This window comes from Rattus norvegicus, chromosome 10 (assembly GCF_036323735.1).
Source record: "Rattus norvegicus strain BN/NHsdMcwi chromosome 10, GRCr8, whole genome shotgun sequence".
Lineage (NCBI taxonomy): Eukaryota > Metazoa > Chordata > Mammalia > Rodentia > Muridae > Rattus > Rattus norvegicus.
The window spans coordinates 90,867,096-90,893,007 of record NC_086028.1 but is presented as its reverse complement, the minus strand read 5'-3'; the positions used below and the strand labels follow the sequence as shown (position 1 = coordinate 90,893,007).

At 47.4% G+C, this 25,912-nt stretch overlaps 1 protein-coding gene across 10 annotated transcripts in view; it reads left to right on the top strand.

Annotated features, from left to right (window-relative positions):
* The window catches only part of Marchf10 (membrane associated ring-CH-type finger 10), a 143,054-nt gene that overhangs the window by 82,693 nt on the left and 34,449 nt on the right, over nucleotides 1-25,912 (top strand). For 5 of the 10 annotated variants that reach the window (XM_039086143.2, NM_001013973.1, XM_017597338.3 and 2 more), the window contains 2 exons: nucleotides 13,092-13,263; nucleotides 25,635-25,787. In XM_039086143.2, the coding sequence (XP_038942071.1) occupies nucleotides 13,092-13,263; nucleotides 25,635-25,787 (325 nt within the window). Of the gene's footprint in view, nucleotides 1-13,091; nucleotides 13,264-20,478; nucleotides 21,015-23,689; nucleotides 23,823-25,634; nucleotides 25,788-25,912 lie in introns of those variants that run through there. The other 5 variants (XM_063269196.1, XM_017597340.3, XM_063269195.1 and 2 more) reach the window with 2 other exon arrangements.

Genomic DNA, 25,912 nt, shown 5'->3' with positions numbered 1-25,912 from the left:
CACATGGGCACACACACACACAGGGGCACACACACACATACACACACAGACACACACACAGACACACACACAGGCACATCCTGCATCTTACTGTTACCCCAAAGGATCTCATTCATTACTGCTAAAGAAAATGTCACCCCCTTTGCATGGGCTCACAGCCAGCAACCTCCAGGCATTTCTCAAAGCTGCCCATTGTCTCTGCTCAGCAATTTTACCTAAAACCTTTCTCCCCACTTTCCAATCCATCCCCTCTCCTACCTCACTCCTTATTTCCACCTACTTCCAACCCTCCCTCCGTGCTTAGGATCCCCCTTTCCTGTCCAGCTCTTCTCTGCTTGCGTCAGCCAACTCTGCAGAGGGCTTTCCCATCAGCATGTAGTCATGATCTAAAAAGAGACAGAACAGCCTTCCTTCCCCCGCTCCCCTCCACTTACTTCTCCTTCACACCCCAAGTTCCCCAAAGAATTATTTACACTGCCTGACTCCACTTCCCCACCTCCTCCTCTCTCCTCAACCCACTCCAATCTGGTTTCCACACACATGTCGTTCTCCAGAGATGCTCTTTGTCAAGTGACTTCCACATCTCCCCACAGAGCAGCTTTTCGTGCTGCTGGCCACACTGACACACACACACACACACACACACACACACACACACACACACACACACACATTCTCTCTCTCTCTCTCTCTCTCTCTCTCTCTCTCTTCCCCCCCCCCCCTCTCTCTCCCACCCTCCAGTGAGGCAGTTACAGAGCCACTTGCCCTGGCTTCCTCCACATCTCTGCAGGCACTTTATTCCCCCCACCCCTCATCCTCCTCCTGCCTGTTCCTGAGTCCTGGGCTTCTTCCCAGTGTGGCTCTAATCCTCCTCTCTACCTGGGGTTGGGGGCAGGGTGGTGCGCCTTTGAGCCACATGGTGAACTCTGTGGATTGCCTTAGACTTGCTTTCAGGCATAAAACAAGACACAGGTTTTCAAAGGAAACCACTTTTATGGAAATAGTCATCAAAGTATTTTTAGAAACTTGTGATCCGGTAATGTATGTGCTTCCTAATTAAATAACAAGCGATGGGCGGAAGGGTATTTTGAGACATCCGCAACAAATTTACTGAGATGTGAAAATATCTGTGACTTCCACGGTGACAGAAATCACAGGTCCTGCTCATACTACAGTGGCTGGGCGCCTGCAGCTTAGCTGGCAGGTGGAGATGGATAGAGTGTTGTTGTAAAGATGTCACTTGTCACCGTCCAAGCTCCTGTCTCACCAGGACTAGTTCTCTCTGTGTGCTGCTTAAGTCTCAGGAATGTTGTAACTGCCAACGTTGAGGGGTTAACTACCAGTGACTCTCAACTCTACGCTTCCAGCTCAAACCCCACTTTTGATTCTCAGATTTAAAACTCTACTGCAGTCTCACCCCCTCTCCTTGGATATCTGAAAAAGACATCCAAGTTGATGGCAGGCCCCCAGCTTGGCCCTTTACTCTCTCCTCAGTGTGTATTGTCGCGTTGACTCCACGACCAGTCCTACACATCTTACTTCCTGGGTGTTATTTGGTTGGTGTTGGTAGTGGTTTGGTTTCTGTGGCCCAAGCTATCCTCAAGCTCCTTATTCTCCTGCCTCAGTCTCCCGAGAGCTGGAATTACAGGCGTGTGCTGCTGTACCAGACCCGATATTATTCTGATGCATCTGCATAGCTGGCATCACCAGAGAGCTCCTTCAGTGGCCTTGGGGGACAGCGGCCTCCTGGCCAGTCCTCTTCCTCTCTTCTGCCTCCAAATCCCACTTTCCATATCTCAATATGGTACCGTGCTGTTTGCAGACAGATCCACCTGTACGCCTGCTGAAGCCGCTTCTGTAGCTTTTAAAATAAGAACCAAACTTTGTCTTGAAACTGACACAGCCCTGTGGGACCCGGAGGAGTTTGCTGCTCTGGCCCTGGCCTCAGCCTTTGAGGTTTCTCTGTTTTGCCACACAAGCTCCCAGCCCCTCAGCCAAGCCCTGACTGCTTTTCCCCTGACTACAGTAGAACCCTCTCCCACCTTCTCAGGTCTGCCACGTGTCCCCTCTTCCCATTCGTGAGCCCTGAGGCTTTATAACTTATTTAGTAATGACAGTTAATGCACATGCACATGGAGGCCAGTGACAGCCTCACGTGCCCACCCCACCTTGAGTTGGTTTCTCTTTGGCCTGGAGCTCACCAATTAGCCTAGCCTGGCTGGCCAGCGCATCCCAGGGATCCTTCTGTTTCCTGCTCCCCATAACTGAAATTACAACACATCACAACCAGCAATTTTGCAAAGGTTCTGGGGACAGAACTCAGGTTCCTTAAATTTGCAAGGTAAACACTCTTAAACCATCCCCTTAGGCGACTGGTGTTCAACCTTGCTAGGCTGTGACCCTTTAATATAGTTCCTCATGTTGTGGTGACCTCCAGCCATACAATTATTCTGCTGCTACTTTGTAACTGTAATCTCGCTACTGTTCTGAATCCTAATGTAAATACCTGATATGCAGGACATCTGAGATGTGACCCCCAAAGGGGCTGTGACCCACAGGTTAAGAATGTCCATGGGGTCCAACACCCTCTTCTGGCCTCCAGCACTAAGTTTGCCAAGTAAGCCCCTTCTCCCTTAAGTTGCTTTTGGCAGTGTGTTTTACCACGGTAACAGGAAAAGGAAGTAAGATTCGTAGTACAGTAGTTCTCAACCTATGGTTGAGACCCGTTTGGGGATCAAGTGACCCTTCACAGGAGTCGGCCAGACCATCAGAAAACACGGATACTTACATTATGGTTCATAACAGAAGTTAAGAGGTAACAATGAAAGTAACGTTTTGGGAGTCCCCAGGACATGAGGAAGTGAACTGTGTTGAAGGGTGCAGCTTTAGGAAGGCTGGTCCACTGCCTCCCATGCCCCTGGACCTGCTTGTCTCTCTGCTCTCGCTCAGCCGCACACCTAAACTCTTGAGCATGTCGCTAGAGCTGACTGCTTGACTTTTGTAGTTTACGTAGGGGTTTTGTGGTTTTAAGTTTTATAGAGATTAAAAGCTATTGCAGTGAATTATACAATTTAAAGTAAGATTTAATGAGTTCTGACAAATTCATGGATCTGTGTCACCCAGCCCCCACTGAGTTTCAGACACCCAGTGACATTCCCGAGGACACTCTTCCTGGCCAGCCCCGCCCTGGGGACCACCCCTTTATACGATCAGAGAGCACTTTTCTAGGTCCACCTTTTAAATCCATTTTTGGAGTTTTGTTTTTGAGGTTTTTTAAATAGGGTCTTAGTATGTAACCTCAATCCTCCTGCCTCTGTTTTCCTAGTACTGGAATTACAAGTGTGTGCTACCCCAACCAATGAATAAATGTCTTCTCAGAATTCCATCTTTCTGATAGTCTCGGGTCCTATTCAGAAATAGGTGGATGACCAGTGGGAGTGGCACAGGCCTTTAATCCCAGCACTGGGAGGCTAAAGGCAGGTGGACCTCTGAGTTTGAGGCCACAGAGTGAGTTCCAGGACAGTCGGGGCTACAGGGAGAAACCCTGTCTCAAAAAACGGAAAAAGGGGGGGGGGAGCAAAGAAATAAAGAGGCAGACAGTGGACCTCTCACTGAGACGGCTCAGTGGCCTGAACTAGAATCCTAGGACCCACAGGGTGGAAGGGCAGAATAACTCCTGAAGTTGCCCTCTGACCTCCACAAGAGCCCCACCCCCACGCCCTGCCCATGTAGACACAAAATAAATAAATAAAACGAAAAATCAAAACTAAAACAGGAATGGGTCAAGTATATATTTGAAATAACTTAGATAAATGGACCTAGTAAATCATATAAAACTTCAGGCTAAAATCAAAAACCGATCCCCAAACAACAACGTTTTGTTTCTGTTGTTTTTAAGACGATGTTTACAAAGGTTACACAAAAAGGGCCATTCTCGTGGACAGCTGCTGTGGTGTTTCTTGAGAATGATTTAGGAGCAAAAAGGATTTTAAATCTCTGTGCTGCTTTTAATCTAGTGAGATAAATTTCCCACTTTCAGGAACTTAAGGGCTTAACTAAAGAGCTGCTTAAATGCTCCACACAGCGCTGCTTCTCTTAGGAAAAACTTGGAAGCATTCAGCTCGGCCAATGAAAGAATTATGACATCCATCCACGGAGCAATAGATTCAAAAGACAAAGAACCAAGGAGAATCCAGAAGTTTTTATCTCGAAGATTTATTCTGAGTCAGATTTGTCTCATAATCTTGGAAATATTTCACATTTATTGCAGAATGAGACAAATGAATCAACATAGTAATATAATTAAAGCGCAAAGGTTTTAAATAGGCAGGATAGAAATATAGAAGAAAACCTATAGTGTTGATTTTTAATTAGAACTATTGCTACACAGTCATGATTTTTTAAAGATATGCCTTTCTAATTTATTCCAAAGAAAGGACTTATAAACAATGTCACTCCAGCAGCAATGTATTGCACCTGATCCTCCCCCCACACACACACACCCCTTTCCTGTTCTCTTTTATTCTTTGCCACTTTTGAAACAGTCTTGCTACATTGCCAAAGCTGGTTTTGAACGTTTGATCCTCACTTCCTAATAGTCTTCTCAAGCCAGGTGTCATGAGGGAGGCCTGTGATTACAGTACCAGGGAGGTTTGTGGCCAGCAGGACTACATGAAACCCTGCCTCAAAAAAAAAAAAAAAAAAAAAAAAAGTACAAAGCCTTCTCAGACAAAAGGGATTAGCGTTTCTCAAGAAATATCAAAGGTAGGCAAGGTCTGTTAGGTCTCAAACCTGGAACAAATGGCCAAGATACCTATTAACATTTTAAAGTGTGCTCTGGCCGCTGTGTTCTCCCAGCATCCCATAGTCCCTACCTATTACCGGGTCCTTGAGGACCTACCATGCCCCTACCCCTTACCTGCACTATCCAGCCCAGTACTGTGCTGGGCTTTCCCTGCCCCCAGTTCTCTGGCCCCCATATATAACTCAGCTATTTTGGCTACGCCAGTCTGTTGGCCCAGGCTGTCCCTCCTGGTGGGCAGCTCTTTCTCTCACCTTGCATCCCTCACATGGCCCAGCTCAGTCTACCCCTTTCTGTGTTTTTCCTGGTATCTACAACAAGCCTTCTCCACCATACCTAGGGCAGTCATGTCTAACTCTTCCCAGATAGACTCTAATGTTTTATTGTACTAGAAAGCAAAGGAATACTTAAAAGACGGTTAAAAAAAAAAAACAAAAAAACCCACACAGCTTCAGTGGACTCTCGCTATTTTAAATTTAGATTTTTATTTTCCTTGCTGGGAGCACCCCAGAGCACACATGAGGAGGTCACAGAACAACTCTGGGAGGCTGGTTTTCTACTTGCACCGTGTGGGTCTCAGAATGAATTCAGGCTGCCAGGCTTAGCACCTTTACCCGCTGAGTCATCTGCCGGCCTCGAGTCCCATTTTAGATACAAAAATGTAAGCATCAAAATTTAGATAGGACTGAATCAAACATAAAGACCACATTGTAAGTAAGCACCCAGACATGAGAATAAAAGGGCTGTGTGTGTGTGTGTGTGTGTGTGTGTCTGTGTGTGTCTGTGTGTGTCTGTGTTTGTGCACACACTTGAGTTTGGGGGGCATGTATGTTTGGGGGCCAGAATTCAGTGTCAGGGATCAATTTCTGTCCACCATTCTTAGAGTCAAGGTTTTTTCCTGGCCCCGGAATCACTGATCACCTAGTCTGATTGTCCAGCAAACTCCAGGAGCCACTTGTCTCTGTCCCCAGTCCCTGCTCTTGGGTTACACAACACTCTGTCACACACAGCTTTGTGTGTGGGTGCTGGGGATTTGAATTCAACTCCTCACGTTCACATAGCAATCTCTTTGCCAACTGATCCATGTCCCCAGCTCCAGGGAAGAATTATAAAACCATTTTGCTACCTTAATATAAGTATAAATCTAGGCAGGGCATATCAAAAGAGGCTCAAATCACTGGGGAGATGAAGTTGAGAATTAGACTAGGCTTATTCCAAAGTGGCAAAGAATCATTCCCCAGGTGACCAGAAACTACAGAGCAGGAGCATAGGCGTCTCACTTGGAGAGTTCTGATAGTCTGGCTATCTTGAGACATCAAACACGGAGTTGGCTGTATTTGGACAACCTAACAATGTGCCTGCTGGTCTGGTGATACAAAAGAAGGACATCACATGGCCTATAAATATCCCAAAAGACGGAATTGGATTTGGTTATGGGGAACACCCAGAAGATACTGTGTGAGGCAGCTTGAATGTACCTCGTCACAGAGGTCAAAACTAAAAAGACAAAGAAGGGTAGAGCCTTACTCTACACTAAGGGACTAAAGGAACACAACTTGCTGTGAAAGTTCAACCATCATTCCCAACAAGATAATCTGAAAAGACATCGTGGCACGCATGGGTTTGAATATGCTCTTTATATTAGGTAATATTGCAGGACTTATTATTTATTTTTAGGTCTCAGAAGTAGTTTTGTGGCTTAGTGGGGAAAAGTATGTTAACAGGAAGTACACCATGAAGTGTTCTGTTAAGCTGGGTGTGGTGGCTTATGCCTTTAATCCCAATACTCAGAGGGCAGAAGGAATCTCTCTGAGTTCCATAGTGGGTTCTAGGACAGACAAAGCCACAAAGGGAGACCAAACAAACAAACATAGACACCAAGATCTAAATTGGTGCAGAACTCTGCTAAGTGAAGCCGTACGATACAATTCTGTTCTGTTATTGCTGGCTTTTGTTTGTTTGTTTGTTTTTTGTTGGGGTGGGAGCCAGGATTTCTCTGTGTAGCCCTGGGTGTCCTGGAACTCACTCTGTAGACCAGGCTGGCCTAGAACGCTCAGGTATCAGCCTCCCCGTTCTCCTTAAGTGCTGGAATTGAAGGTGTGCACCACTACCGCCCAGCTCTTTCTTTACTCTGCACACTATTGCTACAATATGAATACATACTTCTTCGAGTAATAAAGAAAATAATTGTGGTTTATAAGAATAAGCTATGAAAACAACAGATTAGTCTCTGGCACACTTGTAGAATGCCTTGATTTCTCTCAAGGACAGGAACATAAAATAAAAATCAACATTGTTCTCTACTCAGAAATGGCTCCATGGATGGGGTTCTTTCTCACTGACTTCCAAAGAAGATCTCACTAAGATCCTCTGCTTGGATTTCAGAACTTTTCAAACTCTGGCCCCACCCTCCTCCTCTACCCTCTGCTCAGGATCCTAGAATCCTACCATGGCAGTTTCCTTCCCCCATCCTCACCTGGCTCCAGTTTTGAGCCCCAGCTCAAAATTACTCCTCCCCTCTTCCCTCCCCCCCCCCCTCCCTTCCCCCCCCCCACACCTTCCAGAGACCCAGCAGGCACCACTAATGCTTTTCAGTCTCCTTCCATGTTTTGTGCACTGGCAGGTTGAGTAGGAAGGTTTTTGAGGGGAACTTCCAGTTGATGGCTGAGTCTCATTTCTCAGAAGGTCCTCTTAGCTGAAACAAAAGACGAGTGGGGAATATAGCAGAACTACACCTGAAGAACACCCAACCCAAGCCAATCTCCAGAGTCACTGCAGCACTAGACAGAGCCTATCCCTACCACAACCAGTGATAGCTCAGCTCAGGGAGTGATAAACTGAATGTAATCCTCAGAACTCACAGTAGGAGGAGAGGGACTAAAGAGTTGCCTTCTGACCTACACACCACACACGCACATAAATAATAATAATAATAATAATAATAATAATAACAACAACAATAAATTCAAAGCATGAAATATATGGCCACCACTAATGTCAACTGGACACCTTTTCTGAAATTCATAAAGAATTAATTCGTTTTATAAGAAATACCCAGGGGTCAAGAGATGGCTCAGTTGGTGAGAGCATTTGCCACATGAACCTACTGAGTCATGAGTTTGATTCTCAGAGGCTACATAGAGGTTGAAGGAGAAAACCCATTCCACAAAGTTATCCACTGACCCTCCCTATGGCATTATGGAATGTGGAGACAGACAGACAGACAGACAGACAGACAGACAGACAGACACACACACACACACACACACACACACACACACACACACCTGGCTGCATGTGGTAATATAGCTTTTAATTCCAGAATTTGGGAGGCAGAGTCAGGAAGATCTCTGTGAATTCAAAGCCAGACTGCTCTGCATAGCCAGTTCCAGGCCAGCACACAGTGCGATCCTGTCTCAAAGATAGGAAGGTAGGAAGGAAGGAAAGTAAGAAGGGAGGAAGGGAGGAAGGAAGGAAGGAAGGAAGGAAGGAAGGAAGGGAGGGAGGGGAAGGAGGGAGGGAGAAAAAAGAGAAAGGAAAGAAAGAAAAATAGATACGTCTGTATAGCATGCATCAAGACTACGTCCTGTTGTACTTTCAGTAGCTTTCTACACTGAGCTCTCCCTGGGGAATGGATGGATGGTTAATCTCAAAGTAAATCTTGAAGCTTCACTTCCCTCCCCTCCCACAACTGATGATACTAGACTGAACCTCTGAACCTGTAAGCAACCCCAATTAAATGTTGTCCTTGTAAGAGTTGTCTTGGTCATGGAGTCTGTTCACAGCAGTAAAACCCTGACTAAGACACGTGGATATCAGTGTCTTCTCATAACTGATTCTCATCTGACCTAGCACCACTGGTGGCCATGTTTTTAAGTGAGGAACACATGGATTAAAGGAGCACTTTGATTTGAGTGGGTGATGCCCCAGCCCATAGAAACCTCCAAAAGACCATCAGTCCACATCCCTTTTTTTTTTTTTTTTTTTTTTTTTTTTTTTTTTTTGGTTCTTTTTTTCGGAGCTGGGGACCGAACCCAGGGCCTTGAGCTTCCTAGGCAAGCGCTCTACCGCTGAGCTAAATCCCCAACCCCCCACATCCCTTTTTATTATTCAATATTAAAAAGAAATTCAGGAAATGTCCCCAAAATCAGCACAAGATAAAGTTTAGGCTGCTTTATGTTGTAGCAACATCCGGCTTAGAGCAGGATTTACTTGTATGTGGCTGATTACATCCCATTCAGAGGTCTGGTTATACGAAGTGACCCTCGATTCCCAGACATGGTTTGTAAGCATGAGGCACAGTTTGATGCAGCCCTTGGGGACAGCGCTCTTGATTGAGGATCCTCACTTCTGTGCAGTCCCCTGGACCACCTTCCTGGGTTGTCCCTGTTGACTCTCAAGGTTCATTGACCTGACCACAGTTTTTCATAATCTGCTGAGACTTAAGTTATTCCCAACATAATAGATATACAATCTCTCCTCCTGGCAGCAGCCTGACGGCCCTCTTTGCCTCATCTGTCCTCCCTATACAAAGTTCTGCCCCCATCTACCCTGTGTCACAGGATCCACTTAGCTCAGCCTTCTGTCACCATGGCAAAATCTGGCTGGGTGCACATCCCTCAGCCCTCAGCCCCACGGCTCCAGGGAGGGATGAAGGGGTGGACAAGTGAGAACCAATTTCCTGGATCTTGGAAAGGAGCCATCAGGGAAGGGTTGGAAAATCCCACCAAGGCTTTTCCATCCCCGGCTGCTTGAAACTACGAATCTTCTGATCCTGCCTGTTTGTCATCTCATTTCACATCCAGTAGCACCAGGTCTGGGCTTCTAGTCCCTCGTGCACGGTGGGGGAAGCGCCTTCCCGTCTGACTCCTACCCTGGTGTCCCCACCTTCCAGGAGCTCTGACTTGAAACCTTCAATATGTTGCCAAGTGAAGTTGGGACCAAGGGTGTGTAGCTCAGTGGTAGAGCTACCTGGCCAGAACACGGAGGCCCTGGGTTTAATCCCCAGCCCATGGAGAAAGGAGGGAGAGAAGGGAGGAAGGAGGGAAAGATAAACAAATAAATAAAAAGCTGTTATGTTACTAAGTTGTTCCCCATTGCCTGGCATTGACTTTCCCTAATTAAGCAAATCCGTCTGAGAGCCTTTCTCTGGACTTCAGAAGGTGCCAGAAGACCAACTTGGTGATTTCTTGGAAAAACCTTAAATCCACAATTTATAACACTTCAGAAATAGTTTGCCAATAAATTTGAGTTAACACAGCTTTATTAGGACATGAAGTTCCCAATATTAAAGTACCCTTGCATAGGCAGGGTTTGGTCTTCGACTTTGAGAGTCGGTTTCCTACCCTAGGAGCAAACGGCAGTGGGCTGCTGTCTCCACCGTCACGCGACATTTCAACTTAGGAACATATGGAGCGGAGATGGAAACTGTAAATTTCAAAATTATAACAGGAAAAGACAGTTCTCAAATCCACGTTGCATAAAAACATTATTAGTGTTGATTTGATAATCCCCAGATATTGTTAAATATTTGACATTAGAGCTTTACTATTTGGGAAAAAAGAATGAATTTTCTCAAGACTGGATGAGTCTCAGCTGGCTGGCGTGACTGTATGCATTCTGTGGTCTGGAGACGACACCGGAGTGCGTACAGGAACTGACCCTCCTCCGTGCACGAGCCCTAGGTTGGATGGCATCCGTCCAATAGGCTTTCCGCTTTGGTGTCAAGCTGATAGCGAATGCCCAGGAGTTGGCTGATTTTGAAAGTGGCAGGAAGTGAATGCCTGGGCATGGCACTTGACCCCGTCCACGAGGTACTCGAATGCAGTTATTGTAACTCGTTATCAGTTATTATGAGTCATTATAAGTGATGGCTGCCTTACCTCGCTCGATCATGAGGAACCCCCCAATGTAGGAACTGTTGTTCACAGAGGGAAACCCAAGGAAAAATAATAACTAATGAGCCACACTAAACTTACCACATGTCACATGATCGCTAGCCGTAAAAGCCAGGTCACTGCCCCAGAGCCCCCGATGACAATGGATTTTCATGAGCAGAACCAGCTGAGGGTGGCTAAGGGTGTGACGGGTCATTAACGAAGACTAAAAAATAAATATTAGGTAAAAATTAAGAGGCTGGAGTGACAAGTTTGAGGTTACTCAGTGAGGCAAGAGAGGGAAAGGTCCACTACCACATCCGCGGGCGGGCGTCACAGGCCTTGCTATTGTACCTTCTAGTTCCAGTCAACAACACACCCCTTCTAGGGGCAGTTTCTGGACTTTAAGAATGATGCCCACCTATCAATAAAGGCAACGGCACCAGAAAGAGGAACCAGAGGATATGCTTAGTACCTGGGGCACAGTCCCGAGACAGGTTAATTGGCCAAACTTTGTTTCACCTCTTCAGTACTCTAAAGAATGGAAGTCTAAGGAAGGCTGACAGGCTTAACAGCTACCCAGTAAAGAGCCTTTTACCTACCCTCCCAGGTCCCAACCGCCTGGGGCCAGCAAGGAGTTCCTGCCAGGCTGGAGGAATGGGGAGAGATGTGGGCGGACCTGGAGCCACTGCTGCTTTGCTGCAGGCTGGAAATGACATGCTAAAGTACAAGGCCTGCGTGAGTGAACTCCTCAGCCTACAGGCAGTCTGGGAAGAAATTCTGTCCTAGGCTCCCTGCTGCTCTTCTGGGGATCCAAACCCATTACTCTGGCTCCCATCACCCAGTCATAATGACAGTCTCTAGCATCAGAATTAAAATTTGCCAAACACCCACTTTGCTGCAAATAGAGAACTCATCTCATGTTCAGAAATGACCTCATGATTCATCTTTGACATTTCAGAATCATTTTCAAAGATTTCTATTAAGTCACAGAACTGAAAGAGAGAGAACAGTTGATTCATTATGCCATCTCCTTTCTCTGCCGCTTTATCTGAGGGTGGCCTGTTTTCCGATAATGGATGGAACAACAATAACTATTTGTTTGAAAGCCATATCCAAAACCTAAATTTTAAAATAAGATTTGTCCTCGTGGGAAACAATGGCATGCCCACCTGTAGACGTACAGACTTCTTTCTGCCCAGAAGACTGACAAGTGGGAATTTTTTTTTTTTTTTGGTTCTTTTTTTCGGAGCTGGGGACCAAACCCAGGGCCTTGCGCTTCCTAGGTAAGCGCTCTACCACTGAGCTAAATCCCCAGCCCCAAGTGGGAATTTTTTATAGTCCTGTTTCTCTTACGTTGCACCCAATAACTCAGAGCTATTCAGTGTATTTTCCTGAGTCAGGAGCCACTGAAATGAAAAAAAAAAAAAAAAAAAAAACACCACGAGTGTCAGCAATCATGACAAGCAAGGTCAGTAAGGACCACGACAGCCGGGGATGTAATTTGGCCCGGGACAAACCACAGCTTCAGAGATTTCTCAGGCACTGGACTAATGCACCATGTAGGAGAACCTCCCTAGACCCAAAGGTGGGAAAAAACCTTAGGTTTTGCTTGTGACAGAAGGCATGGTCTCGCTAGTGCCAGGGCCTGAAGCCACACGGCTGCATTCAGATCACCCTTGGAGCCAGGGTCTTGACTGTCATTTACGTCATTCGCATAGTTTCTTTGATGGGGAGAATTCTGGCAAAGGGTAAAACTATTGAATACTTGGATAATTTTTATTTTATCTGCACACCTGGGTTGGGATGCTTTGACACTGTAGGAATTGTGACTTGTCCTCATGTGGATTTATACTGACTTCTTTGTAGAAGACTAACTGGAGGGGACTTCTTAGGAGATCCCTTTGTCTTGGGCAATGATTTGGATTACTGAGATCTGATTGAATCAATCCCCACTACACAATCTAAATTTCTTTTTCATTGTCCAGCATATGGATTAGCATAAGGAACTTTCCTTCACCGTCTGCAAAACAGTTCAAATATCAAACAGCAGACACTTTAAAAGCACTGATTTAAAAGCACCTCCTTTCATATCTAGCCTTGAGCATGAGCTGTTTATTGGTCATCAGATTACGCAATGGTCAGAAACGCATTCATGATGTGCTCCAGCAACTGACTCAGAAATGCAGTGTCTCAAATATGTCCTGCAACACAAGAGTCATTAGCTTCCCTGTTAATGTCGAAGTCGGTGGTCCGGATCCTTCAAAATCTGCCTGGCCACAGAGCAAGCTGAGTGGCAAACACAAGATCCCTTGGAGTGAGGGGATACTGAGGGGCCCACTGATACCCATGTGTCCTGCTCCAGTGCTTAGCAAAGGTGACCACTGACACTCATGCCTCTTCCATTTCCACAGAGTTCCGGTGAGGAGGATTCCTTAAGCGAAGCAAGATTAGCTACCAAAGCACCTACAGCTAAGTGTGAGCCCAAACTTCCAGCCATTGATCAAACATCTGTCAAGCAGAAACACAAAGGCACCATGACACTAAAGAAGCCAGAGAAAGTGAGCCCCAGCAAACCCTCTGCAGGTGAGTGGCTTCCTTACTGAGATCCCAGTCTTAACAATGACAACAAACAGGTGGGGTTGACTAACCTAGGACTTGCCAAGTGCCCAGTTAGGTCTCAGAAGACCAGTGAGCCTGCACAAAATTTCAGTAGAATATGCTCCTGTATCTTCAGGCCCAGTTCTCCACGTTCTGTGCTACTCCTTACAAATGCTGCTGCCTTTTCTTTACCATGGTTCTTCTGTGGTGGGGATGGGGGTGGGTTGGAGGGGGGGTGAGAAAGGCATTTGGCCCCAGGTATCAAGTTTTATTACTAAGGAAGAAGAGCTTTCAAAAGCATCTGAATGACATTATTTACAGCTGAGAGCAAGAGTAATAAAGTCCTCCAGTCCCAGGGTTGTCCTCTCAGGGAACTTGATAAATCCTTCCTTTTGTGTGATTTGGTAAATAATTCACTCTTATGCTGCCTTTGAAGCAAAGGCCAGCCCTCTGTTTGGGGCAGGAGAGACTCACTATCTAACAAGAAGCTCAAATGGAAAGTTTAGAATGCCCCAGGCTCCTCCCATCAAAGGCAACATCTGTTGGACAAAACTGTGTCCTCTGGGAACCACACGCAAATTGGGATAACTAGGCAGAAAGGTCTGCCTCCTGGGAAAGGAGCCAAACTTAACTGCTGAAGAATTCGAAATAGCAAACATCACGCAAGTCATTAAAATCCCAATCACAGTAGCTTCCTAATCCTAAAAGCGCTGTCCTGCAACCACCGGTCTGGTTAAGTCTGAATGCATTTGTAGAAAATGGCACCTTTCACTCGGATTAACCGCCCACATTCTCTTTAATGAAGTCAAGACCAAATTGACTTCTGTCGTGTTGTCCTCTCCAGCCAAGCGCCAACCCCTGTTCCTTATTTCCTAGTGGGGTGGGGTGGGGGACGGGGAGATATGGGGACGCTCCAAGTCAATTTCTCATTTGAAAGACTAATAGGAATCAGGTTTTTTACTCACTCCTATCTTAAGGCCAGAGTAGAGCAGGTGAGGTCACTCTGCAAATACTGCATTGAATTGAGGTTGGGTTTTAATCGCTATACGCTGAGTGTAAGCTCAAATCATGCAACACCATTCATTCAGCGTGATAGCCTTCTCACTAAAACCCTAGTAGCTGTCTGTGGATAAAAGTCATTAAAATGAACCTTTGAGGTCCATCCTGTGATCTGGGCTGTCTAATTAATAATACAGATGTTTTTCAGACTGAGCAAGCGCCGTGTGAAACTCACAATACTGACAGGCAGGGAATTAATTCACTTTCCACTTTATAAAACATCAAACTTGAAGAATTATCAGGCTAAAACCTACCAGGGTTTAGGCAAGAGATCCAAGTTGGTGGAAGGATATATTTTTCACCAAACAGCAGACGTGACACAGCAAATGTGTTTTCAAGCCACCACCTGTATCTTCCTGTTACGATCTAGGCAGAACCCAAGACCATAGAGCTATGAGTGGCTGTCCAGCCAGCCCAGTGATTTGGAGGTTAATATCAGTGCCATGGAGACGGGTGAGAGGGCACAACAAACTGAGATGTAACTCCCCACCCCCACCACCCCCACCCCCGTCTGCCAATTCCATCCACACCCCCAGAGTGATTAACTGCCATGCACAGGGCCTCGGGTTAAAAGGGGAGGAACAGGAGGAGAGAAAGAGGCTAAGACTAGGTCTGAAGTTGGATCTCTCAAGGCCAGTCTGGGTCACGTAGAAAGACCTTGTCTCAACAAGAAGAGAACAAGGAGGAAAAGAAAGTTAGATAACAGCAGACCACTGGGATCGGAACCACTGGTTTAATGAGTGTTGACACTTCCAATTCCTAATTAGCATCGCAAAGTGAAAGCTTAAAGATTTAACCTGAGTCTGATGATGAAAAATTGGGAGCTGGGGGCTGGCGACAGTGCATGCTTTAATTCTGATAAATACCTGCTATGGCAGAAAAGAGGATTTGGTTCCTGAATTATCTGGATGCTGATCTAATTCACCAGCTAAATCCAGTTTCCTGCTTCACATTCCTGAAGAATTTAGGGGTGAGCCAAAGTCGGCATTATGTCACCAAAACTAATTTCCACTTCAGATTTAAGCAAGATAAAAGCTCAGGACACAGAGAAACCCCTTTGTGACATCTGTCTTCCAGGTTAGCCCTCCTTCTGTGCTGTGTTATGCCAGGCTTTCCCAAACGAAATATGTAGCTTGAGCGTTTGGCTTGCTTTCCCGTCGTAACTGCACGACGACAACCTGTGTCTACATCCTAGACGACTTCCTGTGTGTGAACTGGGAACACAACATGGCGGCTGATAGCCTAAGCCCAGTCTGTGCCCTCTCCAAGGAGGTTTCTCACAGAGATGACCCCATGCTCTCACTGCTCCCTGCAGGCTGGCCAAAGGAAGTCAGACGTCCCACCAGCTGCCCCTGGACAAGCTGGCCCCAGTGCTCCCCTTCAGCCCTCTTGGGATAGTGGCATCTGCTGCTCATGGGACAGTGCTTAGGAAACAAATGCCTGGGCTCTCACCCCGGCCCCCATTTCTTATTCGCTATGAATCTTTTGGCAGGGAGTTTCTCTGTTCCTCAGCTTTGTCACCCTGTAAAATGCGGAATGAAGGGGTAAAAACAGAATCGGTGTGCTGGGTAGAACACAAAGGCTCAGTGATAAATACACATTCTGCGGTTAAGCAGTGCTGACCGCTCAACAGACTGTGGCACAGGAGAATCTATGGTAAGAAGCACCGACTCACGAACTTTATTCCCTGTGCCTAAAATTTGCCCTTTTCTCCCGTTAATGGAGTTATTAACTTTATAAAAATTGGAGGTATATCTTCTTTTTTCTTTTCTTTCTTTTTTTTTTTTTTTTTTCGGAGCTGGGGACAGAACCCAGGGCCTTGCGCTCGCTAGGCAAGCACTCTACCGCTGAGCTAAATCCCCAACCCCTGGAGGTATATCTTCAAAACTCTCTCACAGGGGGCTGGAGAGATGGCCCAGTGTTTAGAAGCACTTGTTACTCTTGCAGAGGACCTAGGTTTGATGGCCAGCATCTACACGGTGCTCACAGCCATCCAACTTCAGTTCCAGGGGCGCTAGCGCCCCCTCCTTGCCTCTCTGGGCACTAGGTGTGCACATACACGGTGCACATGCAGATGAAAGACTCATACACATTAACCTAGAATAAATCTCAAAGGAAAAAATTAACCTCTCCCGTGCACTTTTACTACATTCTGAACTTCCACAGCAGAAACATTGAATAGGACAAGAGAGATAACCAGACTTCATTCCCCAAGCCAGAGATATCCATCATCTCCAACAAGACAGAGAGAGTTTAGGCAGGGTGTCAAGGCGCAGCAGGGTCTGACATGAGTTGGGTCCAACAGTTCTCCTTCAAGGTGAGCCCTGGTGTAGAATGGGAAGGAAGCCTGGCAGGGTTGCACACCAGTTCAGAATTCCGTGAGCCACAGAGCACTCAGCAGACCCAACGAGTACAGAAACAGCCCACGGGGGTCTGTGGGGCTTCCAAGACCTCTCTCAGTCCCAGCCTGGCTTGGAAAAGAGCTGTGTCTCCTTCCCAAGGCATACAAAGGCACCCAAAGGTCACTGTGATGAGGGGTTATAGCACCTGCTGTCCTGCAGCGTGCTTGACTCCAGGGAAAGCCTGCGGGCAGCCCCTGAACTGGCTCCTGCTCTCTGACTTTACCTGGAGTTTGAGCAGAAGCTGCTCTAGTTATGTTCCAGGAAAGTGGATCTGGATGCAGTCCTGGGAGCCTGCTTCCAAAATGTTGCCCTTTAAAACAAAGCCAAGTGTTCGGAAATGCCCCTCACTTATCATTCAGTTGGTCCTGTAGTCATTAATAGATTCAGATAGGTAGGAGGAGGCAGACCGAGAGTGCCTTACTGTGCCTTATCTTGAAGACTTGTTCTTGTAAAACTCAGGAAAAGCAGTGAACTTAGGTTTCAAAAGATAAAAGTCTAAAATAGATGTGGTTGCTTTTGGATTAGGAAATGTTTATTTAAAGAGCAGTGTGGAAGAGGAGTCTCGGGGCAAATCCTAAATCTTCATAGTTTGCCTTGCAAATAAATGCTATTGAAGATTTTCTCAGAAAGGCTAAGGCTAATGGGTTTCTCGACAAGTCCAGCTGACGCCCAACAACTTTCCAAGCTGTCTGTCCAAGCCAGAAACAAACAAACAAACAAACAAAAATATATAAATGAATCCTCCTGGCTTTATAGAGGGCATCCTAATTCTCAACCCATTGTTGCTGATGATACGACATCGAGGCTCGGAATGCCGGTGCTACTCCAGAGCTCTCAGTGCCTCTTCAGTAACATGGAGCTGCAGTGCTGTCTCCTTTACCATGAAGACAGGAGGGTTAAGTTGCCGGGTATTGGCTACGCCTCAGGAAAACACTGGCCCCCAGATACCCCCAGTTTATGAAGCCCACTCCCAGTGCAGTCTGTGTTTCTAGGCCTGGTAGCTCTATGAGGACAGTGCTTGGCCAGAGCAACTTTCGTTTGGGATGTGAGAGGCATTGAGATTAGTTATAAAAAGTGTGTTGGTTTGTCGGTGAAGTCATCCATTTACCCAGCACGTTCAGGAATACAACCAGGCTTCGATAGTAGCTACAATATGGAGAAGGGACTGGTCAGGCAACCAAGGAAAGCCAGATGCAGCTGAGGCACTTTCCGAGAGTCTGGGAAGGAATGAGAACACCTTTACCTAGAACGAAAAAATAGAAAAGACATGAACTGGCTGTCACCTTGGTCTCAGTGAGGACTTGTCTGGGTCAGGTTGACCTGTAGGTATGTCTGTGGGAGACTGTCATGATGTGGAAAGACTCAGCCCCCTATGAGAGGCACCATTCCCTAGGCATTGGGTCCTGACCTGTGTGAGAGTGAAGCCAAGCTGAGCATGAACAAGCATCCAAGCGAGCATGTGTATCCACTCATTCCTCTCCGCCCTAGACTGTGGATGCCATGGTCTCCTGCCTGCAGCTCCTGCCCCTGTCGCTTCCCTGCAGTTACAGACTGTAACCTGGATGTGTGAGCTAAAATGAACCCTTTTCCCACTAAGTTATTTCAGGATATTTTATCACAGCAACAGAAATGAAGGTTGGACAGAGGGATTGAAATGTTTAAGGATGTAAGCCTGGGAGAACTTGGTGAATTAGTTGTGTAGATCAGAGCAAAAGAAAAATCAAGGAAAACTCCGAGATCCATTCAGGACAGCTAAGACAATGGAGGTGGCTTTGCCAAGGCTCAGGAAGCAAGCAGAGAACGGGTCCCATTCCATGGGGTGGCCTTCACAAAGTGTAGCCCAGATAGCCAGATGGAAAGGCCTAGGAACCTTGGGATGTCCACGTCTAGTCAGAGCACTGCCGACTGCTAGTCAGACCCCAAGAACCTTAGGGAGCAAATGGTGGTTGAAACTGTAAGAACAAGGGTGATGGGGGACAGAAAGTCCGGCAAGGACCACACCCAGGGAAAAATGTGAGAATTATAAATTGCTCCAGTCTAACAGGACACTCTTGACCCTCTGTGGGACGGAGACCCCCCCCCCTGCTGTAGGCAATGATGCCTATTGGGTGGTTACAGTTCTGATCAATCATTTTAGAATCAGAACTGATGTCAGCCGCAGCATCTCACAAAGTTGCCTGGCACTAAGACTCACTGTGGGGGTTCTACACCACTCCTGTTAGCGTCATGTAGTTTTAATGACATACACGAGGCGGCTGACCTATGGAACATTGTTTGGGGGGACTGGTGAGTTGGCTCAGTGGGGTAAGAGCACTTGCCACCAAGCCTGATGGCCTGAGTTCAATCCCAGGGACCCACATGGTAGGAGGAAAGAATGGATTCCTGAAAGCTGTCCTCTGACACCCCTGCCCCCCAATCCCACACCCTGTAATACACACACAATATACTTTTTTAAGCTTACAATGTTAATTTTGACCCAGAGTTTTGGGGGTTTCAGTCCAAGATCATGTGGGTCCCACAGTCCATATTGAGAACACACTTCTATTGACCTGAGGACTTCCCACAAGCCTTTGTTTCCCAATAGGGCCATCCTGAGCCATGAACTATTAACAGGCAGACCTTTAGAGGGCTCTAATCCAAACCCTAGCAGTGTTTGTATGTCAGGAAAAATGCGCGAGTGTGCGTGCGTGCACGTGTGTGTGTGTGTGTGTGTGTGTGTGTGTGTGTGCGTGCGTGCATGTGTGTGTGTGTGTACTGTCCTGACCAAGGTGCACAGAGGAGTCTCCCAGCAGAGAATTAGGCATCTTTCCCCAGCCTTGCTCACCAAACACCAAAGCTCACTGACTCCTGGGGTGTGGATGAGCTGAGACTGTATTTCCAAAACAATCTCGCGCAGTGTTTATAGGGCTGGTCTAGAGGGGAACAAGGCTCCAGACAGCAGACATCACCTGCTTCAGACTACAGATGAGGCAACAGGTTTTGAGAATATAAGCCATTGACTCAAGGTGACCTAGCTGGCTGGTAGCAGGCACGAGGGAGGCACTCTGGGTCCTGACTCCATCAGGCACACACACCACTTCCATCGAGGTTGGCAGTTAAGAGTGTGAGGTTAGTGAGCAGCCATTAGTTTCACCTCTCTGGTCCACCTGCCTTCCCCCAAGCTGCTGCTCTGTCCCCATGAACCCATCTCTCTCTCTCTCTCTCTCTCTCTCTCTCTCTCTCTCTCTCTCTCCTTTCTGCAGCAGAAAGGCCAGGTTAGGGTGTTAGGGTATGACCTCAGCTTTGTACCAGGCCGGGGGCGGGGTGGAGGGGTGCAGCTGGAGAAGCAGGGGAGAGAACTTGCTGGAAGGGAGACCCTGCAGGCCACCATCTGTTGCTGCCAGAGCAGCTCGTTTGGCTGACTGTGGGAGATGAGAACACAGCAGAAGCTTCCACACGGCTGCCTCAGGATGCTCTCGGGAGCTTGCCTGGGAAGCACTTTCCTACATCTGCCAGGGCTGCATGAAATGGTTTGAAGGTGGTGCCGTGCATTGACGGGCTCGCTCCTTGTGTGACTCAAACCTGAGCAAGATGCCTCCTGGGCAGGAGCCAGGTCTGCTCACACCCTTGACACCAGACACAGCCCTCCCCCCACAAAGACACCCCTCCCTTTTTTGGAGTTTTCATTCATTCACAGACTTTTTTAAGTGTCCTTGCCCCGTGAATGCTGCGTCCTGACTGCTCTCTTTCTTCCGTACAGGTGACAGCGGCGAGCAGCCCCTGTTCTGTGTTGAATATTCCCCTTTCTGCTCCGTCTTTGCTTTCACCCCGGCCCAGCAGCCCAGTACCAAATACTGCTGCCTCCTCCTGCCCCTAGTTCCACCGGCCTCCCAAGGGGCTCAGAGCCCTTCCACCTCCCTTCCTCCTGTCATCTTTCCCCCCTTTACCAGCCCGCCCTCAGGCCCACCAAGCCCCTTGCCGGGGTCTCCAGCATCTCTCTGCTACTTCCCTGTCTCCCAACCGACTCCAGCTGAGACCCCTGTGCTGTGCCTACCAGGCCCCAGAAGGCCCAGTAAAATTTACCTCATGTGGTAAGTCACCCTAGAGGCACACAGCACGAAAGAGTCAGGGAGTGGGGGAAGCAGAAGGCAGGTGAACAGGAGTAAGCCAGAGCAACACCAAGGGTGCGTGGTGTGCGGGGGACAGGAAGAGGAGACAGCCCGCTGACTTCCCTTGAGGTGGGCGTCTACTAGTGAAAAACGGAGTGTATGAAAATAAAACCTCGTCATCTCTGCAGATGCCTCTTGATTTCTGAACGCTTGTGTCGGATACTCTCTGGAACACCACCATCACAAACCAGCACACTCTTCTGGGTCTGATGCTACCCTTGGCCAAGGCCACCCCGAGCGGGTGACGCCAGGCCAGCGGTTCCGAAAGCACACACTCTGAAACTGAAAAATCCAGCCAGGACCATGCTGAGGAGGAACAAATTAAAGGGCGCAGTGGGTATTTATGGCTCCCTTTTCTGCCTCCTTATTAGGCTTCACATTTCCCCAAATCGAAAACCTCCACCTCCTGAGTTCCAAAATAAAACATATTTATGGCACATAATTAGGCTTTAATTAAGATCTCCTCTGGGTGTGTGAGACAACATACACTTCTAGCACACTCAAATAGGCTAATAGTTGCGACCTATTATTCGTGCTGTACAGAAAGCTGCCTATTAAACCCAGGCAACGCCAACTCTCGCAGCAAAGCTGAAATCCTTCCCATGATCCAAAGGGAGCAATAAAGCTCCAAGAGGCATCGAGCGGGCTTCGGAATCTTGCCCCTCTTGGGCACTAGGGATAGCAGTGACGGTGGCAGCGGGAAAGACAGAGACTCGGGGCTGTGTTTTCCTCTCTCGTGCTGTTTGCCCGTCCAGCACTGGGTCTGTCTGTGCAGAGCAGGTGACTCGAGGAGCTGGGCAGTTAACAGGTGCCTGGGCTTGATTCTCAGTGGTGTACATAGGAGACTTCTACTTTCTCCCCTTTCCTGATCAAATTACGAACTACCAATGACAGCTCCCTGGCAGTATCAAAAGAACCGAGGGTAGATACCTTTTCTATCGCAGCTGTTTGGTTTCCAGGCTCATGGATGCTTGGGCCCTGGAGTAAGTCATGGGCTATATGTCGTCCAGAACAAAGCACGAGCTTCCTTAAATCCACTGGCAGATGAGGTAACAGTTTCATGGCATAAAAAAATTTATCATCTTGGTACTGGTAGAAGGCTCGTCTCCCTGAGCTGCCTGTGGCTTAGATTTCCTTCATGGTATTTGCCCCATGCCATGGTGAAGACCCATCCTAGAAAGGTCCCAACAGTCTGTTCACACAGATGAAGGGATTAAAAAGCTGGTCTACACGGCATCTGGAACTCTTAAATCTGTGTACATAAACTATATCATTGAGGCCACCTCCTTTGTGACTAAGTACACAGGCAGAGAAAACACTTCCCATGAGTTTGCTTCCTTCTGACCCTCAAGGGCACTTGCAAGGCAAAGGCCCACAGTGCAGCCATATTAGATCATAGCTAAGATGTCTTACTTTTTCTTGGGAGCCCTCAAATTATCATATAACGAAGACACAGAGGTATTTGTTGAACAAATTATAAAAGGACTTGCTATTTGCCTTTTGGGGTTTTTTTGTTTTGTTTTGTTTTTTGTTTGTTTGTTTGTTTGTTTTACAAGAAAGCTTGTGAGAGAGAATCAACAAGAGCTACCCAGGAACAAGAGCTTCTGCACAAATTATTAACCCCAAAGCTCGGTAACAATGCGTCTCAGCGGTCTGGTGGAAACGCTCTTACCACTACCGGTGGTACTGTATGCTTACGAGTGAAGCACCCGCCAGTTTCAGTAGGTGATAGGCACCAGATACCAAATCAGACCATGTATATACATTATCAGTGAATATTCCTATAACCTAACAAGATGTGAATAATCCTGTTTCACAGCTACAGAAAACAAGGTTCAGACTTCCAAAGGATGGGGAGCAGGATTCTGGCCCCACTAACAGTGGTGTTTTTTGTTTGTTTGTTTTTTGTTTTTCACCAGTAGGCCTGGCAAAACAATATTTAGATGTTAAGTTGTGTGTGTGTGTGTGTGTGTGTGTGTGTGTGTATGCGCGCACGTCAGAAATTATGCACACTATGTGTATGCTGATGCCCACAAAGGCCAGAAAAGAGTGTCAAGTCCCTGAACCTGGAGTTAAGCATGGTTTTGAGGTTCCTAATGCGGGTGCTAGGAAACAGACCCCGGGTCCTCTTCAGAAGCAGTCGGTATCCCTAACCACTGCTCCCCAATCCCTAACCTCTGCTCCCCAAACATTCAGCTTCATTACTTAAGTTTGAGAAGTCAATAAAAAAAATAGTAACAGTTTGGGAAATCACTTAAGAAATCCAATGCTATGAGTAAAAGAAACCAGCTTTCCAAATATCAAAAGCAACTTTTAGATCAAATGAGCATTTTAGATTAAAAATTAATTCTAATTTTAATGTTCCCCGTAGTTTGGGCTAAAGGCATCTTCTTAAGCCCTGTCAATCATTGCAGGCAATTATCACCACTCCTGGACCATGGCGGGTGGCACAGGGGCTGGCTCAGAGACCAGCTCCCTTACGGAATTCACGGTCCACCGAAAGAGAAAAAGATTAACGATGTCTCCAATATTTAAATATTAGAGATGATTAAAAACCAGGAATAAAGGCACTGGAAAAGGTAGAGACAAAGCACTTGGTGGGCATAAAACCAGACCTTTGGTTGGTGCTGACTGGGAAGGCCCTGTGGAAGGAAAGGTCTCTCCCCATATCAATCTGGATGGAGCAAGTGTGGGTGTCAGGGCTGTGAGACATTTTCCCCTCCTGGGATGTGGAAGACGGCTGACTCTTCTGCTGAGATCACAATGACGTGTCTCCAGGACCTCTGGGCGGGGTCCTGACTTGCTCACTTGGCCTGAGCCCCAGGCCTCTCCTCCTTTCAGTTCTTTCTCTTCTTCAGTGTGTAAGAATACGGCCAGTGTCTGGGCCAGCGAGACGGCTGGCTGGGTAGACACTGCGTGTGTGCGCATAGGCCATGTAAGTCTGACGATTTGAGCTCAATCCCCAGAACCCAGGTAAAGGTGTAAGGGGAGAGCTGATTGCTTGGAATTGTCCTCTGACCTCCACATACCAGCCCCATATGTCACACACACACACACACACACACACACACACACACACACACACACACACACACACATACTACTGACAAAAAATACAGTTCTAAATAAACTTTAACAAAAGAACACCCCAACTTCTGCCTCTGCTGGCTGAGAGGTGTGAAGCAGATTTTGATCTCTAAGAGCTTGGAAGAGTCCTCTGGTGAGGGAGAAGCCTCTGGCTTCAACCAACACAACTCCAGCCGCTGAGGTACTGCCACAGGCACCAGACCCTCCCTCCCGCCATCCTTCCCCACTTCCCCTCTCAGAGAAATCACATCTCTTCACACCCCATGCTCTCTGAGGGACACACTCTCCTCCCGTCTCTGGCTACGCCCATAGCAGCATCTGTTTGCCCTAAGTTGGCCCAGTGCTGCCACCATCTCTCTCCTCCCTGGGTATCCCCTCCCTGAGGGGTTCCGTTCTCTGTTTCTGGTGAGAAATCCGTTGGCCTGATCATTGAGTTAAATTGGGTTTCATAGGACGCCAAGGAGAACTTTCATGCCTTCCTGAGTCTGAGTGGAAACTATTCCCGCAACCACAGACTACAGTCGGGCACGTAAATCCAGTTGTCTTCACATGCCGGGGAAGCCTGGACTCTCACACACCAGTCAAGGCTCCATCCCAGCCTCAGCCCTGTGCTGACTCCCAGTCACATCTACTTGTGAAATATCTGAGTCTTTAAAACAGGGGTGAGCCAGGGAAATTCTCTTCGGGGATGGGGTGCAGGTGTTGATGATTGAACTGCCTTGTGAACCCAAGAACTTGTGGAGATGCTTGGAAAATAAGGAACCCTTCTCCCCATTCATGCGCACTGACGCTGAATACATGTGAAGCTACTTGAAGCTGTCCGTGCCAACTAGAAACCTGGCTCCACATGAGTGTTCACTGGGAACTTGGTCCACGGGGGGCCACTGTCTTCCAGGGAGGTGGATGGACATGTGGAAGGACAAAGGTTCCCAGGCGCTCGGAACCTTCTCTTAGGGCATGCCTGAGGCTAACATACGGTAAGGGAGATAGACTGCTACAAAACCTAGTGAGTGCTGGGGCGAGTGTAACTGTGCACCGAGTGTCTCCTCAGCGGCATCAGCACCCTCAGGTAGGAAGATAGAAACTTTATAGAAAGAGGAAAAGAGGAGCTGGAGAGATGGCTCAGCTGTTAGGAGCACTTGGTGATCTCCCAGAGGACACAAGTTCGGTTCCTAGCATCCACATCGAGTCACTCACAACCCTGTAACCCAGTTCCAGGCATCTGACACCTTCTTCTGGCCTCCGTGGGCCCCACAAAGACCCATACTCCTACATCTTGGGGTGTTTTTTTCTTTAAATAAAAGGAAGAGTTCCTTGTACCCCTCCCTGCAGGAATCGTGGAGTCTGAAACCTTAGGAAGTAGTCCCAGTATTTCCGTATTTCTGGTAGGGAAACTGAAGCTCGGAGAGCTGTACCCACGCTTTCATGGCTATAAAGGGGCAAACTAGATTTCAAGCCCCTCTCTTCTCTGACTTCTTGGCTTGGTGCACTTAACTCTCCACCCCACCCCCACCACCACCACCACCCCCACCCCCACGCACACACCACCTTCCACCCTCTTTGATGCTTTCTTTTTTTTTTTCTTTTTTTTTTTTTTTGGATATAGAAAGTGTTTGCTTAAAAAAAGAAAAAGTTATTGAAAAGCTTTTGCACCTTTCAGTGGCACAAGCAACAAAGATTTTATCAAGGAAGAGGAGACCAAACCTGGGGAGGTTGACAGTGAGCCCAGAAATGCACAGCCCAAGACTATCTGGGGAGAGAAGCAGGCAGAAAGCACAGCTGTCCACAAAGACATCAGGACTCCTGGGAGCAGGTAAGGACTGTGGCTGCCACCGCGGTCCTCACGGACTGAAGCATGCTGGCACCTTATGGAAACTGTGACTTTCAGCTATCTTTGCTTTTGTGAGTTGGAGACTTACCTTTAAGCGAAATATTTGG